At 39.2% G+C, this 18,984-nt stretch overlaps 1 protein-coding gene across 2 annotated transcripts in view; it reads right to left on the bottom strand.

Moving 5' to 3' along the window:
- Positions 1 to 3,471: 3,471 nt before the first annotated feature.
- AMMECR1 (AMMECR nuclear protein 1) overlaps positions 3,472 to 18,984 on the bottom strand; it is a 119,338-nt gene continuing 103,825 nt past the window's right edge. For both annotated transcript variants that reach the window (XM_074323794.2, XM_074323793.2), the window contains 3 exons: positions 11,771 to 11,861; positions 10,270 to 10,366; positions 3,472 to 7,917 (listed from right to left, as the gene is read on the bottom strand). In XM_074323794.2, coding sequence (XP_074179895.1) covers positions 7,803 to 7,917; positions 10,270 to 10,366; positions 11,771 to 11,861 — 303 coding nt within the window. In that variant the 3' untranslated portion in view covers positions 3,472 to 7,802. The remainder of the gene's footprint in view (positions 7,918 to 10,269; positions 10,367 to 11,770; positions 11,862 to 18,984) is intronic.

Consider the following 18,984-nt stretch of genomic DNA (forward strand, 5'->3'; position numbering starts at 1 on the left):
ATGCTATAAACTTTCTTCTCCTCAGGCCTCAAGGCTGTCTCTCAGAGCAAGGGGTCTAGTCTCTATCTGTGCTATTCTCTCTGTCCTGGTCATGGGAAGAGATTGATGACTTTCAGAGGGCAGCTTCGCAGTAAGAAACACAACTGGCAGTTGCCAAATGCCATTCTGCATGTACATAAATGTTTCTTATACAATCACATAAGTTCTCTCCTAACCACCTTGCACATTCCCTCTAGGTAAGGAGCAAGACAGCCACATTGTGGGACTAGAAACAATCTCCTCCACTCAACAAACCATGGCCATTCCCAGGGTGGAGTGGTTTCTGCTGCTGACATGTTGGAGGCCAAAGAAATGCCCCAACAGGGGCAGCCCCAACTCTGCTCTAACGACACTCTGAAGTGGAAGCCATTTTAAGGAAACCCTGTAAGACTAGCCCAATGTTACCTGGGCCCGTCTGAATGATTTCCTAACTAGACCAAACTTGTATGCCCCTCACAACTCTTGGCTCAGAGTGGCCTGTTAATTTGTCTTACAAAATTATACTATATTCATTTGGAAACCAAACACAGTGCCATGCCTCTCGGGGGACAGGCACTCAGTAAACACTGATGGATCACATTGAGCCTGACATTTAGGAGGAAAGGCGAAAATGGAAAAGGAGATGAAATGACAGCTTGCCAAAGACTCTTAAAATAACTGGGCATGTGGGGGTTCTAGCAGTGGTTTTCAGATTGACCTGTGGGAGCTGGCATTCTGTTGGAAGCGATCCAAGTTTCCACAAACATTTGATTCAAATAATGTGTGTATGTCTAAATGTAGAATATTTACAAACCGAGTAAAATATCCCCCACAAAAAAACCCACCTAACAAAAACACATGTGTTACATTCAGAATGGCAATCAAAGACCAGTGGGTTAGCAGGAGCCAGCAGGTTGACTCATTTCTGTTCAAACCTCAGGAGTGATGCTTTTCCTGCCTGAGCTTCTTATAGGCCTTCTCAGGCCTGGCCCAGGAGGCTGTGACTGTACCAGAATTTTACAAAGCACTCACTTTCATAAAACTATACAAGCAAGATAGTACCACTTCTTTGTGCAAATCAGGACCTTCTTGTGTTGTACAGCCAAAACAGAATAAATGGAGACTTAACTGCAATTGTCATCTGTCGCTCCAATTACAAATTTTTATAGTCATCAAAACAGCCTCGTCATTCTCATTAACTTTATAAGTAACTGGTATGCGTTTGTACTTATTATGAGATATGGTGCTTAATCTCATATTTTTAATACCTTGAGGGGCCAGCTAATATTTTGATTAAAAAGCGAAGAGTTTCTTCCACCATGGAGGGGGACTAAAGGCTGAACAAATTACCAGTCCCTTGTGACTGGGCTGTGTCCTTTTAGAATGGGAGTGTGAGCTCAAGGGTGTTGGGGCAGGCGGTGAACAGAAGCACGTAATGCAGTCACCACCTAGCTGCGTGCTCCAGACTTAGCACATCCTACATCTACACTCTGTTACAGTAATGCGATCATCTGTCATGATGAAAATCAGCAAGTGCAGGTCAGTGTTTGTTTATATAAAGTGCATGCCCTCCACCAGCCCTCTGGGTCACTCCATTTACACAATTTGAGATACACAGTCAATACTCTTGTTCACACTCTGAACGTAATATATTAAGAGTCCCTTTTAAACACAGTCATAATCAAGTTCTTGGGATGAGGAGATTGACTGGCTTCAGAACAGGGCTTAGGACCTAAGGCAGTTTCCTCCAGCTCTTGATAGATTGCTTTCAATAAGCTTGGGGTTTGGAATAGGAGATGGTACCATGGGCTACAGGATCAAGGAAGGTTTTTTAAAAGTAGGAGCCAAAGCAGTATGCCTGAGGCCTGCCTCAGTTGCGTCCCGCCCACTCAACTATTCCTCCTGCAAGTGAAAAGCCTGGGCAAACAATGGGAAGCCATCAGAGCTTAGCACCAACGCACACTTGTATCAGCTCACGCAGTCAGAGCTGCACAACATTGAAGAAGCATTCACTGACTCTCCTGACTGGCATCTCTAAATCCAGGTGTGATTTCCTCACAGGAGACTAACCCCCCAGCTCATGCTGATAGGACTCCTTGGCTATTATAGTATTTTCCATCATCAGAGAGGAACTATCTCCTCCCACACAACCGTGCTTGCCCTCAAAGCAGTGAAATATTTCAAAGGTGCCCAGTGGGGCATGAAGTCTAAAAAGGAAATGCGGAAACTCTGGGAAGAATTTAGGTAGGTGGAGTGTGATTACTGAAGTTGAAATCTGTCCAGACCATTGAGTTAACCACTAATGCTATGAAAATGAATGCTGTGGGCTCATTAAATTATTTCACTCTACCTGAACCTATTAATGATATCTAAATCATTAAAACAAAAACCCTATGTACCATTAAACGTGAATGTGGAACTGGGTAAACCTTGAGCAGATGGCTGCCTTAAGGGAGCATTGCTCAAACCACCATTGCGCTCTAGGATCCAAGATGGCTGTTTTTAGTCATTGTGATTGACATAAGCATGTGTCATCAGATTCACATGGGTAACCGGGCTTTGGGACAATGTAACAGAAAATTGTCCTGCACATACTCACTAGCAATTAATCCTGAAATATGCATGATGAAACTGAGACAGCATAGGATTTAGAAAAAGCCGGGGTATTTCAATAGAAAAAGCTGAGGTATTTCAACAATGTTCTTGGTAGCCTTTCCATAAAGAGATAATGCAACAGCTGATAGAGGTGGCGCAGCAAGAGATTCCTTTCTTGATGTAGACTCTGCTCTGGCCCTGGAAAGTCAGCGGCACCAGTTGCCCTGCCCAATACGCAGACGTTTTCCCCAAACCCAAGTGGGGAATAGAATTCATCTCATCTCACTCAGGAACTGGAAACGTAATGGGTAGTGTGGTACAACTAGTGTGTGCATGAGTGTGTACAAGTGCCAAGTGGCCACATCTTGGGCATTTTCAGATTCTGTCCTGTACTGAGAAAATGGCAATGGCCTGATGGCAAAAGAAAGGCTTCCCACCTCATCAGATGGTTTTACTGGATGGTACGACTACTGCCCTGAACCAATTCACAAAGGGAAAATACCCAGTAACACACCAATTTGGAAGAAACTTGGAGCAGGCGTAAGCATAGCTGAGCTGCCCCTGGAATTCAAGTTGATGCTTGTCTCAGATCCATGACCAGGGCAGATTGTCCAATAAAGTCTAGACTGTATCACCAGGCCAGAGCTCAGGGCGAGGCAGACGGATGACATAGGCCAATCACGTGGCAGGGAGCAGCTATAGGCCGCTGAGGCTTTCCAAGTGCTAGTTTGGAAAGAAATCAAGGCCAGTTCCTATATTCATTATTTCAACGTCTTCGACTGTGTTTTAGTAAGAAGCACGCATGGGACCAACATCCTATGATGAGGCAGGTTAAAGAAAGAAACAACAAATGGTAACTCAGTTTTACCATTTTATTGGGTAAATGATTTCAAAGGTAATAACAATAGTGTCAAAACTACTACAATATCTTTCCACAGCCATACCTTACAGGCCCACATAAATCTTCTCATTTTTCTTTTTGCTCATTTGTAATATTTTAAAGCCATATATGTCATATAAAATGCCCATTTCCAATAGTTTCCTCAAACTATTAAGCAATTAAATGTGGAAGGAAGGAGGATCTAGTTATACTTGAAGGGGTTTCAGGTAATCTGTGATGTCTTACTGTAATCAAAAAACAGGTTCCTAAGAAAGAAGGAAAAGAAAAGCTACTCCAGGTAGCTTTTGCTCATTACAAGTCTCACCATGGCATCACCAAGAACTCATTATGCTGGTGACCGATTCAGAGTGATTTCGGGGAACATATAAAACACTAAAATAACTTAGAAACTAGATCCAAATATTTCAAAAGTAATCAACTTTGATGTACAAAAACAGTCAGAGGTGGTTACAAAAGTGTTTTCTCAGTGCGTCTATGTGCCAGCGCAGTACTGGGTCCAGAGCAAAATAAAAGGTTTATTTTCTTCTGAAACAGTAATAAAAAACAAGGAAAACATATGTTTGATTATAAAGGATCAATGCTGGTCTTCAGAATAATGTAATCAGAAACCCTTAAATCGAGAGGCACAAAACAGGTTTCTGCTTTTAAAAAATAAAAGGAAAGTCACCAGTTTACGTAAATGGAGGAGGTGCTCTTACCCCTCAAATAAACTTAATTCAATTTAACATCACTAGCAAAAATTACTTAGAAACTGTACAAAAATAAAAAAGTTAACACATTTAATCCTGCAAGGTTTTTGTAAGGACTGGAAAGCAGGCTTTTGGAGCAGCATTTGGGCATGGCTGGGGCTTCTTTGGTTTGATCTAACACACGTAAGAGATGGAACCTATTCCAGATGAGTTTCTAATTTCCTGCACATTTGAAGACATGAAAAGAGGCCAGTATACAAGCGTCCAGTGTGCTGGGCGTTAGGACTGTATGCACTGGACTGAAAATCTCCTAACTGCTTTACGTGGGATGGGGGAAAAAGAGCAAGCCTTGCACTTCATCAATTACACCGACCTCTCCTGGTATGGGAGACTGGAGAGGGTAGTAGCACATTCTCGTGCAGTCAGAAGGCCACTTAATGAGGGGGAGAGGGACAGTTGTTCTTTTAGAATCTGGTACCTGGCTGACTTTAAGAACAAGAAAACCCTTCCAGAAATGGAAGGCTTTTGCTACATACTAAAGTAAAATACGTAGTATTTTCCAAGAGGAAAAATACCCAGTTGCATTTGAAAACAGAAAACATAAATGGAACTAATTAACATTTAAAAGGGGGCTATGTAAACTTTGTGCTACTGAAATGAAGTTCAAGTATTACTTCTGAGCTATTTAAAGATCACTGAACTTATACAATATTCTGGTGATGATGAGTGCAATTCACATTTGTGTTTCTGAACAAATAAACCACAACTGGCTAGAACACAACCTGTGCAATGAAAATCTCTGTTGGAGTTAAAAACACATGCTACATACTTCAACATGTTTAAAGTTAATTCAAACCACATATTTAACAACTTTGTAATATATGACAAAGGTGAAAGGGTCTAGCATTTGTTTGTTTGAAGCACACCATTACAGTTTGTATAACACCTTTTATACTACGAAGTCTTTTAGTCAACAGCTACTTAGAGACAACAATGCACTGTGCATTAATCTGAATACAAAAGGAGACAAAACTATCCTTTTCCCCCAAGCCATGGTGGGAAATAATTGCTGACCTCGTCCTCTGTAGCCTGCAGGATGGTTATTTCTTCAGTATAACATTATCACACTGGTAAGAAAACCTGTATAACATCTGCATATATCAAGAAATTTTAAAAATCTGATATGATTTTAGAGTCCGCATGACCAGTCACGTGACCTGCTCAAGATTGATTAGCACCGTTAAATACATAAATACACACATGTATGTATGTATGTATGTGTAAGTATATATGTATACACACACACATATGTATGTGATAGATCTTTTCTTTAAAAAAAACTTCTAACCATGAGCTCACCCAGGACAAGGAGCCTGTTGAACTGATGAGATGATGGATAAGATGGATCAACATTGGTCTTTTGTCTCTCTTTAGTTTATTTACTTTTTTTTTGCAGCAGACAATATCATTCAGCTTGTGCTCAGTTTCCCTATAAGGGCAAGAAAAAGTTTCCATCAGGTAGCCACTTGTTTTTTATATCGAAAGACTAATCTGCTCCAAAATGCTCCCAAATAGATATTAAAGGACTCAAAATCCCTTTGTAAAAGCCAACAGCTAGCTAGCTAGCTTTCACTGACTAATCTCTAGGTTCAATGGGACTGGCTACCGAGATTACATTTCAGGCTAGCAATTGGCTTCTTAGTTAAGGCATCACAACTGAAAATGGTTATTTCAACAAGGGATGCTGTGGAGGAAGGAATACCAACAAACTTCTAAGAACTCTCATTAAAAACTAAAGCAGTTTGCTTTGCCACAATGGCAAGCAGAAGGAATTCAGCCAATTATCTCACAAACTAGAAAATGGTTTTTTTGAATTCTGAACTAGCAGTCTGTCACTTGTCACAGCAACTATATGTATAAGCTATGCCATTTTGATACTCAGTGACATCTCCTACTTTAAACAATATATGTTCTGCACCATACTTATATTCATCACTCAATATATTGGTTTCCTGTTTGAAAAAATTATATATATGTATATGTGCGGTGTGTATATGCATATATACATATACACACCACACCTATACACACCACACCACACACACACACACAACACACACACACACACTCACTCGCTACCATAAAATGAAGGTAAATCTTTCTCCAGAATCTTCTGTCATTTTTCCTGGTGATAGACATACGGACCTCCTATTGAAATTAGGAAGTTCTCTTTGTATGCATCATGGGAAAGACCAGCCGTGCACATGAGCTCGGCTCTAATAACGTATATCATATCTAAATGCCAACTCCATTTCTACAGGTGTAACATAACATCAACATAGTAAATGTGTTTCTATCAAAAGTATGTAGTGCAGAAAGAGATTGAAGCTATTTTATAGTATTTCTAAAACTCCAGTATTGTCCCCATGACAAACATATCTGAAATCATGGCATATGTGAACTTTTGTTTCATTATATTATCTTTACCATGTCTGCAAATGGTACCTAAAATTGTCTCTGGCCAATTATGACGTATTGAAACCTAAAGCTAACAAATTTAAATTAGTATATAATAGACACATGTCTCTTTTTGGTTATTTGCTCAAAATAATTTCTCAGCTTAAAAAAATACTTAAGAGTAAGGAATTTGTCTAATCTGTTGTTTCACATACAGAGACAAAATTTTATAAGAATATTTCTCTAAATCGCCTTTTTTCTAACCTCTCTTAATTCCACTTAATTATATTATTCTTAAAGGCACTAAATTCTGTATCTGCTCTCTTCCTGATATTCTCTGCTTTTCAAAATGAGTTCTACAGCATATGAAAGGTAGCTTGTACTTTCTTAAAACAGTGTTTTAGTTTATAAGTTGGTTCTATAAAGTGATGAGGCAGTCTCTCTTATGATAACCAGCACAATAGGCACAAATGATTTCTCACTCTCTGTGACAAGCCCGATCATGGACCTTCAAATGTTATATATTAGAACTAAAGTTCATATATTTTGACCATGGGAAAAACATGTACTTAAGGAGTGAAGACCCACATACTAAGCTCTTGTAGCAAAATTAATTCTAGAAAATTCCAGAGTAATACACAAATACCTGAATTTCAAATGAATTCCTCCCAAACTCAGCTATGAAACATTATCTATCTCACTGAGGAAAACTAAAGAAAAACCTAAATAAAGTCCTTAAAAACTGCACAATTTCTTCCATCCACAGTCAACAGAAGGAAGAGAGGAAAGAAGACAGGAAAGTAAGGCAACATGGACAGAAAGATAGAAACCTGATTGAGATAGCAAAGCAAAATTCTATATAATATTGTAAGGAAAGAAACCCCCCCCCCCAAAGGTATATATGCTGCAAAAAAAAAAAAAAATCAATGATCTAAAATAATAAAACAGGATCTTCTTAACAAACTTCGTTTTCCTACCCGTTACCATGATGATCTTAATTGACGACATCGAAGCTTCACCATGGCAACGGAAACTATCATCATAAAATGGTACAATAAAAGAGATAGCTAGACCAAGAAGGGGCAGGGTCTCCTGGGAAGAGGTCTGCAGAGAGGCCCAGTGACTGGCTGTGCGGCTCAGTGTCAGGAATAATGGTTGTATGGAGGAAGGGGATGCCCAATGCCATTTTGGAAATGATGATGCTGGCGATGAGCAAGGTATTCAGCATAGCTCAGGGTCATCTTTTCACTACGGTACCTGAAAGAAAGGCAGGGAAGAGACAAAGTTAACATCAACAAATAGGTGACAGGCCAATGTCAGAGCTAGGAGGGACCTTAGAGATAATTTTATAGATCAGGCCCAGAGAGGAGCAGTGACTTGCTCGATGTCACACAGCTAATAAGTAGCAAAGCTGAGATCAGAACCCAGAGTCTGAGTCCAGTGCTCTTTCCACTCTACTACTCCTTGTTCAAATTCTTCTAGAAATTTTATTGCCCCCTCAGCCCCAGTTTGCTACGTAACAGGAAGGAACAGAGTGAAACCAACCTATTACCATCATGTACGCATCTTATTCACTTGACTACTTTTTCTTCTGGGATCTGCTGTCGCTCCTTCTTTTACCATATTCCTTTCCCGCTGTCTGCACATCCACTCAGGTCTTGCCATTGAGTAGAAACAGTAACAACAAAAACCTTTCCTTAATCCTGGTGTCCCAAACCCTCTTTTTTCCCATCTCTAGCTTTTTCATTGCCACATTTCTTAAGAGTAATATATATTTTCTCACCTCACACTACTCAGGGCATCTTGGTTGCTGCTGCCACTCTTCCGTGGACACTGCTTTTCCCGAAGCCTACCCCTCCTGCTTGACATCTCCTTATGGTACTGCTCACCACTCCCTTCTTGAAGCTCTCTTGTGCCATGGATTCCACAACTCCACACTCCCTGGGTTCTCCCCCTGCCTCCCAGACTGCTCTCTGACTTTTCATCCTACTCCTGCCTTGGAGGATTTTCCTACGTTTCTACCTTCAGTTCTTTTGACCCTATGCTCTGTCCCCGCTTAGTGAACCCTATCCTAATAGTTTCAACTATGTCCTCTTTACAGACAACCCCAAATCACCATGTCTGTCCATGAGCTCTACACATACACATTTTCAGTGATCTCCTGGACATTTCTATACAGATATCCCAGGAAGCACTTCGAATCTAGAATCAATGCGTAAACATGCCTGCCCTCCTGTGGTCCCTTCCGCGGCTGAAGGGATCACCTTGGTCCCGTTTATCTAGATAAAAGCCTTGACTTACTTTTCTTCCCTACTTCTGAATGATGACTTAGTCCTTTCCTTTCTTCCACAATATTTTCTTATCTGTTCCCTCCTTTCTTCCCATCCCTTGTGAAGGCTCCCATTTCACCCTCTTTGGATTGCTGCCAGATAGTCTCAGATAATAGCAATGTTTTCTAACTATTTTTCCTGTTTCCAATTCCAGACTTACACCTACCCAAAACCATTTGTTTAAAACCTTTCAATAGCTACCAACTGTCTATAGAATCAGGTCTCAATTTCTTAGTCTAGAACTCAAGACCCTCATATCTGACCCAACCTACCTTCTTTGCCATATTTTCCTCTAATGACCACCTTCTATGTGTACACTGAAAGAACAGCCAAATCAGACTATTGAACATTCCTCAGTACTCGCTCACAGAACTTTGCGACCTACATGTGTTGACTCACAAAGTTCTTTCAGTTAATCTCTTTCCTTCCCCACTCTCCACCTGTCAAATTCTATCTATTTTTCAAGCTCAGCCTTCAATCTACCTCCTCTTCGAAATTTTCTGTTATCCCCACCCTTCCCTGGAATCCCTCTTCTCCTACTTTATGATTGCACATCATCCATCACAGTCTGCCTCATATTAATAATCGTTTCTGTACATGCCCTTCCAGTCTCTGAGACCATGAACTTAGGGAGAGCAGAGATGGAGGCATTTTCAAATTTGTAACTCCTTAGAGCTGAGAAGAGTCCATTTTTAGACTTTTTTACACTATAGGCATTCAGTGTGGTTTTATGGAATTAAAATAAATGGAAACTACAACACATTTTCCTAAAATGTTCGATATTTTCCATTTTAAATAAGTATCCCTATTATCCCCATGCAGAAGTTTATTTAGCATTTGTGAGTCTAGCTCAATTGTATTTTTCAGCAAGCTTTCATGGGAGACTTCTATCACTGCCAGAATTCTAAGGTTAAATTCAAATTTGAGGACTGCTTTTCAGAATCCTGGGATTCTGCTAAGCAATGCCAAAAGCTAGCTAATAGTTAATTCAGATAACGTTCTTCAATAATGTCGTCTAAAGGCCCAGATGGTTTGCTCATATAAAGCCAGAGTAATCACACAGAGCTAAAGATGGGAAGGATGGGCTCATATATCATACAGGCTTTACTGCCAAGCAGAGTTCCATTGTATCCACCCTCAGTATGGCCCTGCCATTCATTTCCACTCTGTTTCAGAAAAGAGAAGCAAGTATAGTTAGAGAGACCAAAATAATCAAAGGATTATAAGCATATACATCAAAATGTACTGGCTGGCTTATACTAGAAAATGCCTTCAGTACCTGGTCAGTTTTATGGTTTTCCTGAATTCATTAGTAATCGGAGCTTTGTATCCTCCTTTCCTCAGTAAGGAGTCTATAGTCTGAATATGGTCCCATCCTGTGGAGAGTAGACCAGATAAAATATAATCAAGTACATGTAATAAGCACCTTTGGTTAAATACAAAGTGACTTTGTAGAGGTCAGCTATCACTGTCACCAAATGAGATCAACTCCTTTGGTCCTAAAAATCACACAGGAGAGCTAAGATTTCATCCTGCACAGAAACAGGTTCACCACCACACCCCTAATATTCTAGCTCTCCATGATGGTTAACAACAATGGCTTCTTACCTCAGCCAAATTTGAAGGTAAGAAGCTGAAGAGGCTGGCTATAACTGCTCAGTCATTTCTCAGTAACAAACCACAAACATTGTATTCTTCTCTAACAGTGACATCTTTTAAAAGGGAGGGAAGAGCCTATATGTCATTGTGCCAACTCAGTAGTACTTAGAACTCTCATACTAACTCATGGTAATTGCTGTTCCTAATGGTATCTTCTGTAGTCAATCAAGTGTATTTATGTGCAGTGTTCAAGGGACTTTTTATTGGTTCTGACTTGGGATGGTATACTAATATCTGAGGCCCTCTATCTCTTCTATACACTTTACGAAATCGATGGAACTGCAGGATTAAGACATTTTCTATAAGCAACCCAAACAAATTTTCAGCTAGCTGCCTTAAAGACTAACTCTTGTTTAGGGGTTTAATAATATTAAATTTTGCCATTATGCATCTCACATTTTTATTAGATAAACATGGGAAAACCAAATTACAAATGTTTTCCGATGAGAAGAAATGCTCTAGTAAAGTAAAGAAGAAATATTCACTTCAACGAAAAAATTTAGTAGTGGCTAGAAAGGACAAGATACTACAGAGTGAGAAGTTATTTTGAGTTACAGTAGTGGTTCATAAAGGTTTGTGGTTTATCTGCAAAACAGAAAAACGTTTGTTGATTAGGAAGTGCAGGCCAAATATATAAAACACTACTTCGTGTATTCTCAATGCCCCTAACCTTAATGGGAAACCAATAATCATAATAGTAGGAAAATGAGTAATGGCAACCACCTAAGAATGAAATTTTTGATACTGACAATGAAATGTGTGGCTGACTGTCAAACCAAAGGCTTGTTTATACTAAGCAAGGCTATAGCTATGGGAAACTGCCTCTTCAAATTCATAGCAAACTATTGCCTAAAATAATACCCAACTTTAACAAATATTTTCTTTTTCGAAAGTATACTTTTGTGTTTCTGCTGTCAAACTTTAGTGCACAGATTCAACTTCTGGGTGAGTGATTCACCAATTTCATACAGACACTGCAGTGGCAGGGATGGAAGAGTCATTTCTTATAATTTGACATTGATCAATTATCAGACATAACTGCAAGGTCAGATATTGCATTTCAATTTGTATATTTGTTTAAATTCGTCACCAGATCACATGAAATAAAGTACAACAATGACCTTGCTCCTTTGCAACCTCCGGTAGGTAGGTGGCGGTGCGTTTTGATCCTTTTTCATTGATGAATTCTATTCTAATGCCATGTACACCCACCTGAAAGAAATTGGCAGTTTTATTAGTACAGTCTTCTTCATAGAAACAGTAAGAAAAAGTTATAATTTAACTTTCAAGAGAATGCAACTCTTCCTTTCCTCTTGGTTTTGGAAGGGCATATCAGTTTTCTCTTTGCAAAGCATCGACTTTGGGTTTGAAGGCCATTATGATGGCCACGGAGACTGAAAACACTGATTTGCATGTGGCCAACAGGTGCTGGGCTTTTCTATTCTGTTTGGGACTGGGACAACCATTCTGGGGCTGTGTGTGGAATAAGACTGATGATGGTAAGAATCTTGTGCCCACTCCCAAATTGTGGCTCATGACAGTAAGGAACTAGACCAAGGGAACCAACTTTCAAGAGACAGCAACTACCCTGTTTTCAGGTGCAATCACCAATTCAGATTAAGTTCCGAAACTTCTGGAGCTGCTTGCTTCCTTCCCAAACTGTCTAAGTCTCTTTAAAACCTTGAATTATATGTACATAGGCAAACACAGATAAGACTGAAACAACCAAACAAACAACAACTAGATACAACATCATTACTAATAACAGATAGGATTTCTAAAACAATGTATCATAGCTTAAAGGGCACCAATGGCAAAGCCTGTCTAGCTGCCTCATTGCCCACACATTACTGCTACACTTCAGAGGAATAAAGATTTCAAATCCCTTTGGGGCAGAGCATTTTAAACATGTTTTATATACTAACCCAGAGACCACTGAAACTTGTTGACGTGAAACATTCAAAGTTTTGGTGATGCTCTAAAAAAGATAGTCTTCTAAGTAAAAGTAGGCAATTTCTTGCTAATGTTTCTAAAAAGTAGTGTACTTTGTCTTTGATTAGTATTCAATCATAAATAATCTGTCCTTTCCCCCTCCTATCTTACACACAGTATAGAGTCAGAGATCATGAAAAGTTCTTAACTTCTTTGTAAACATGGATAATAAAAATGAAATTTCAAAAGCATAACAACTCCATTCTGTTCTTCCAAATCTATGGTTGCTTTAGACCAGTGGCTTCCAAGTGGAGTGTATGGTTGTCCCAGGTACTGGAGGGAAGATGTCAGGCCAGGTAAACCTTTTTACCCAGAAAAGAGGCTTCTTTTCAGCAGATGAGAGAAGTCATAGACCTTTACTCTTTCCATGGATGTGAAGGTCTAGAAGAGGAAAAGGGGTCCATAAACAGGTTTTTTTTTTTGCTTCTTCTGCCCATAGGCTGAAGTTTTCAAGGGAATATAAAGTCCTCTGGAAAAAAACCACTTCATTCTTTCCCCAGGTCTTCATCCATTCATCCATCAGAGTCTGTCAGATATTCTGAGCAGTTTATGTTGTTTTATTAAAGCCTATCTCTGTGGCTATTTCTTCTATCTATTTAATATCAGCATTCTTATGAATCTCCTTTTGCTGAAAATGCAATCAGGGTAGCTGTTTAAAAGCTAACACAATCAGGCCTCCCATGCCCTGTGGGAAATGGCTGTGGACAGCTAAGAAGAAATATGAATGCTTAGCTATCAGGGATTTCCAGGATAAAGGACATCTACTAATCTCCCCAGTGCCTGACACAGTACTGAGACAATGACAAATTTGTAGCAGTTTCTGTATACTAACTTTCTGATCAGTGACTGAGATTTTTTTTCCTTTTACAATATCATATGCTTCATAATTTGTTTTTAAAGATATACAGCATAAATAATTTATGCCTCCATCATTCACTGAAGTGAATTTTGCATCTCCAACTCAGCTTATCAAAATCTGTCATGTTAAAATTGAAAAAGAATTTTGGTGCTTATTAAAGCTTCTACTCAAAACAATGAGAGGAAGAATGTTTCCCTATCTCTGGGATGAGCGTGTTAGACTAAATCAGTGGTGTTTAACTGGTATAGGGTGAGGATGGGGGCTGCAAACAATCAGAATTTCAGGAGGCTTCATGCTTCAGCAAGTATAGTTTGAAAAAAGAACAACTCCCTGGGTGATTTTTATTCTGGATTAACTAGATAACCTCTAATAATCAGTTGAGCTCTGACAAACTGTAGCTATGTATTAAAAAAAAAGTGACTTAGGCAAAGTGGAAGTGGTTTAGAAACATAAATTCTTTCTTCATAGGAATACATTCTGTGCTCCTCAACAAAAATTTCAGAGATTTTAAAACCTAGTAATTTAACAATTAAGAGGTTAAGACCAATTGTATGGTATGTGAATAATATCTCAGTAAGACCCAACTGAAAGGACATGTTGACCCAAATAAAAATTATTTCACAAATAAAACTGATTGACTCTTGTGTTTTGAGAAGGCCCCACCATCAAATTTTGATATGAAAAAACATACCAAAATTCTCATTTTGAATTAGTACCACATTTACAATTTTAAATTCTTTTCTGTGTTCCTATGATTTTGAACAATCAAAAGCCCCTGTAAATTGAACTGTAAGTATGGTGATTTATTTATTTATTTATTTATTTATTTATTTATTTATTTAATAAACTTTATTGGGGAATATTGGGGGACAGTGTGTTTCTCCAGGGCTCATCAGCTCCAAGTCGTTGTCCTTCAATCTAGTTGTGGAGTGCGCAGCTCAGCCCCAAGTCCAGTTGCCATTTTCAATCTTTAGTTGCAGGGGGTGCAGCCCACCATCCCATGTGGGAATCGAACCGGCAGCCCTGATTTTCAGAGCTCAAGCTCTCACCAACTGAGCCATCCGGCCACCCCAGGTACGGTGATTTTAAAGTGAATCCTTTGTGAGAAATAACTTACTTCATAGGTCAAAAATATATTCCACAAAGATATAAAGCCCAAACCAGAGTGACTCATTTTTTTCAACTAGTGGAATCAGGAGAATGGTAATAATGTTCTAAAGAGAATCAAAGCATAATAGCTTTTTGTCACCTGTTGAGCAACAGCATTTTCTTTACTCCCAGAACCACAGACACCACCAAATAGTCATACTGCACAGTCAAAACAGGAGAGTGGAAAATGGCTTGCTGTGAAGAAAGACTGAATCTGGCCAACCTACGGAAATCACTGGCTTTGCAAATTAAGTCATCTCTACTTGAAATGAACACCAAAACTAATTCCGTATTTTTTGAGGGAGGCATCTGTCACAGATGCAACTCCAAAATATAACCCTCATGTATAATAACTGAATCCTCCTTTAGATAGATTGGAGGATCCTTCAGCCCAGCAGCATCCCAAGAGACAAAGGCTAGTTGCAATTATCAGCTAGATAAGAGATCAGCTAACTAGGGACTTGGGATTCCCCTTGCTCTAAACTCTATTGCAGTAAATTTCCATTTCTAAGGATGGATAAGGAAGTAGCCTGTGGGAAAACTATGTCACCAAACATAACCCTAATACCACTGCTCAAAGTACAGCCAGGTGGGCAAAACTGGAGACTAGCAAAGCTAGCCTTATGGGAGTCTGCAGGTCATTTTCAAAATTATTAGAAGGTCTGAGAAAAAAATGCTTTCAAGGTCCATCAGCTGTGATAATCTTTTAATCAAGACTGTACTTTTGCTAAGCAAAGCTATAAATCAACTCAAATGGTAGTTAAATTAAATGTAGGACTTATAGATAAGAGGATATGGAATTAAACAGAGCTGTATCTGTGTTTGCTGAGGGAACATTAAGAGCAGTTCAACAGATTCCTATTTCATGCTAAAGAGAAAGCCATATTTATTTGGAATCATTCCATAGCAAGTGATTTTTATTAATGCTATTATACAACCTTTTGTTTTTAACATCACCCAGAATGATTAAGTATCAAGATTAATGTTAGGACTCGAAAATATTACGTTGGTACAAAAGTAATTGGGGTTTAAAAGGTTAAAAATAATTTCAAAAACTGCAATTACTTTTGCACCAACCTAATATATCTTGATTGTTCAGTTTGGGGATTGTGCATCCCCTAACTCCACCTGGCCTCGGCCCCATCCTCTTTCCTCTCTTGTCCATTTTGCTATTTGGTCACTGCTGTGTCAGAGAGCATGTGGGTACAGAGAGAAGACATACATGCAAATTAATCGATTTTGCTACATAATAAAAGGCTTGGTAGGAGAAGAGATTATAAATAATGGCTAAAATGAAGCTTCTAGACTGTCTGCAGATTTCATTTATCCTCGTTATCCGGTCCCTTGTGAGAAATGCGGCTTCATTTAAAACTATTATCCTCTAATGCAGTGACTCTTGACATAGGAGCATTGAAAAAAAGCACCAAAAAAACAAAAAACAGCTGCTCTGCTCCCACCCCATTATAATACCTGGTCCATATTATGCTCCTCACAATTGCGTTAGATAAAGTTTAATATACCCTAGTCTGTCTATAAGGCAAGTGTTAGTCCTATAATTCACTAGCAGCACTACAAAAGGGTCTCAGTTTTACTTGAGAGCCTAATAAGCAAGCCAATAATCTGGATATGCTGAAACAACATGAAAAAGTCATCTGGCTAAAAGCATCAGTGAGTATAAAATGTGCTCTGGCTAAGTCGAGTAGGCTCCATGCAAGCCTAGGGCCATTTGGGTCCACAATTACCCCCACAGTCCAGACCCTCAAAACTAAATCTGCCCCTGATCATATCCTGACCAAAATAAATCAATTTACTTCCTCAGGTTCATCCTGTCTTAGCAAATGCTACAGTTAGTAGCACTCTTCCCCACTTTCAAAACCAAGTATTGGGTTTCCCTGTAACAGGTTGGCCATAACTCACTCCACTGCTCCACTGATTTTCAGTGAGTTCATCTTGAATAAAACTTAAAAAAATATATCAGGGGCCTGCCCGGTGGCTCAGTTGGTTGGAGCGCCGTGCTCCTAACGGCGACATCGCTGGTTCGATTCCCAAATGGGCCAGTGAGCTGCGCCCTCTACAGCTAGGATTGTGTACAAGATCTGGGCTGCTGTGAGCTGCTGTGAGCTACCGTATGCTGCTACAAGCGGCCGGCGGCCGATGAGAGCTGTTGTGAGCAGCCGATCGCTGACCGACTGCCTCAGCCGGGGGGAGCACAAGGCTCATAATACCAGCATGGGCCAGGGAGCTGTGTCCTACACAACTAGACTGAGAAACAATGGCTTGGGGGGGTGGGGGGGGTGGAAGAAGAGGGGGGAAAAAAAGAAAAAAAATATACCAGGAGGTCAAAGAATTGAAAGTTGTTTGAGATGTCTTTGTTGATGATATCATTTGGCAAAATATGCTTTGCCATTAACAAAGCAGCCAATCATGGTCATTCACATAAGATGGACCTGCCAGGCTCAATATGCCAGTTCTATTCAGTTGAATGAAAGGACTCTGTTCCTCATGAGAGGAGCTCAGGATGTTTGGCACATCCCCTAACCTTTAGAGGCTGGCATCACAGAAGACACATGCTCTCTAACAAAACAGCCCATGGTACCAGACAGAAACAAACACTGCACTGGACAGCCCATGGGTCTGACCCAAAGTCTGGCATTTCTTATATTCTTAGGAGGAAAAAGCCCTATGTGGTATTTCTCTAAAAGCACAAAACCCACACTACAGCACTGCACTCTTTCACTCATAGTCCCACAGTACCTTCTGCCCCACCCCGGCTTGGCCTTCTGGAGACTTACTCTTTTCCCAGTGAAAGCAAATTCAACATAAAGGAGGAAAATACTCCAAACTTGGGCCTACTCCAGGTTTATCCTTCTGAATAATTCTTCTTTGGGCAAGAAAAACTAAGAAGTTAATCATAAAGGCTGATGACAATGTGTACAGATCCTAATGAATCACTTCCCCCATTCCTGATACAACCAAATTACAATGTAGACTACATATTGGCCAGATCTGCCCATCAAATCCTTAGAGTTGTGATTTTGCATCACTGTAACCCACCTACCAATTTCATAAGTAAGTCTGAAGTTTTGAAGGTGCCCACCTAATTAACAACTAACAACTGTTAACAGTGAACACTTCAGACTCTGGCCAAACAATAACTTTTAAAAACTGTTGCTACGATTTTTTTTTAACTCAGTAATTTTTACTTTTGTAACCCTTAACAATTGTAAGCATGGATAAGTTTTTGTTTATAAAAATAGTACATGCATATTATCAAAAAGATCCCCTCAGAAGAGTATAAAGGAGAAAATAAAGATGACCTGGAGTCCTAATACCACCTAGAGACAACTCTTGCTTTAGTGACTTAAAAAATGATATCTCCTGAACCAACTGAGATGCCACGAAGGACTATATATAATTTCCTAGGCTGTTTTTAATCTATTATCTAACTAGTTCCTGTAGCTGTCCTTGAATCTCCTTTATGTGAGATGAGTAGAAGCAGAAAGCAGAAGAAATACTAGACAATGAATTAAAAAGGATAATTAATCATGAAGCCATCATTTGGGCACAAGTAATCTTTTTAATATATTCTATTAAAACCATTTCATCATCTACCTCAGCTGAGATTTTTTTCCCGTTGTTAATTTTGTGAAAACAACAGCAAAGCTCTTGACCAAAATAAATATTTGTTGCTCTTCTCTAAAATCCCTGCAAATTAGTCACCTTCAGGTTGGAAATTAGTTCAGTCTCCATGGACCAATTCTTGACTTTTGCAGAACTTACCAAAGGACCAGTTAATGCCAAGTTTGATTCATAATAAGAGACACAGACATCTGTCTGTCAGAAACACAAGCTTGCCAATTTACTTTTCAAAGGCCACCGAATGATTCGATAACACTTACTTTAATAATAACAGTTACATAGCTCTAAAATACCTGAACTAGCTAATCATCACCCCATGAACTCTTAAAGAATTAGTTAAGATTTTAAATAAAGCATGGCTAATGAAGAGGTGCTTTGAAAAGCTATGAAGCCAAACATGTTTATTTCATTTGAAATGAAAGAAACTGTTCTTACTCTAGGGTTTTGCAGAGAACAAGTGACAGCTCAGTGTTCAATTAAGGGGAAAAAACCAATTCTCTGTAATGATTAATTATAATGAGCATTCCTTAAAAACTGAACATATGAAGATTTCCAAGGAAAGTTCAGGTAACACAGGTGACCTTTAAATAACAATGTCTGCTTTTATCAAAAGTAGAAAAATGCATTCCTGCCATAAAAACAAAAACAAAAACAAAACAAAAAACCCCAAAACCCCACAAAAACAACAAAAAACAA

Source organism: Rhinolophus sinicus, chromosome 18 (genome assembly GCF_057876585.1).
Source record: "Rhinolophus sinicus isolate RSI-liver-muscle chromosome 18, RSI-T2T, whole genome shotgun sequence".
Classification (NCBI taxonomy): domain Eukaryota; kingdom Metazoa; phylum Chordata; class Mammalia; order Chiroptera; family Rhinolophidae; genus Rhinolophus; species Rhinolophus sinicus.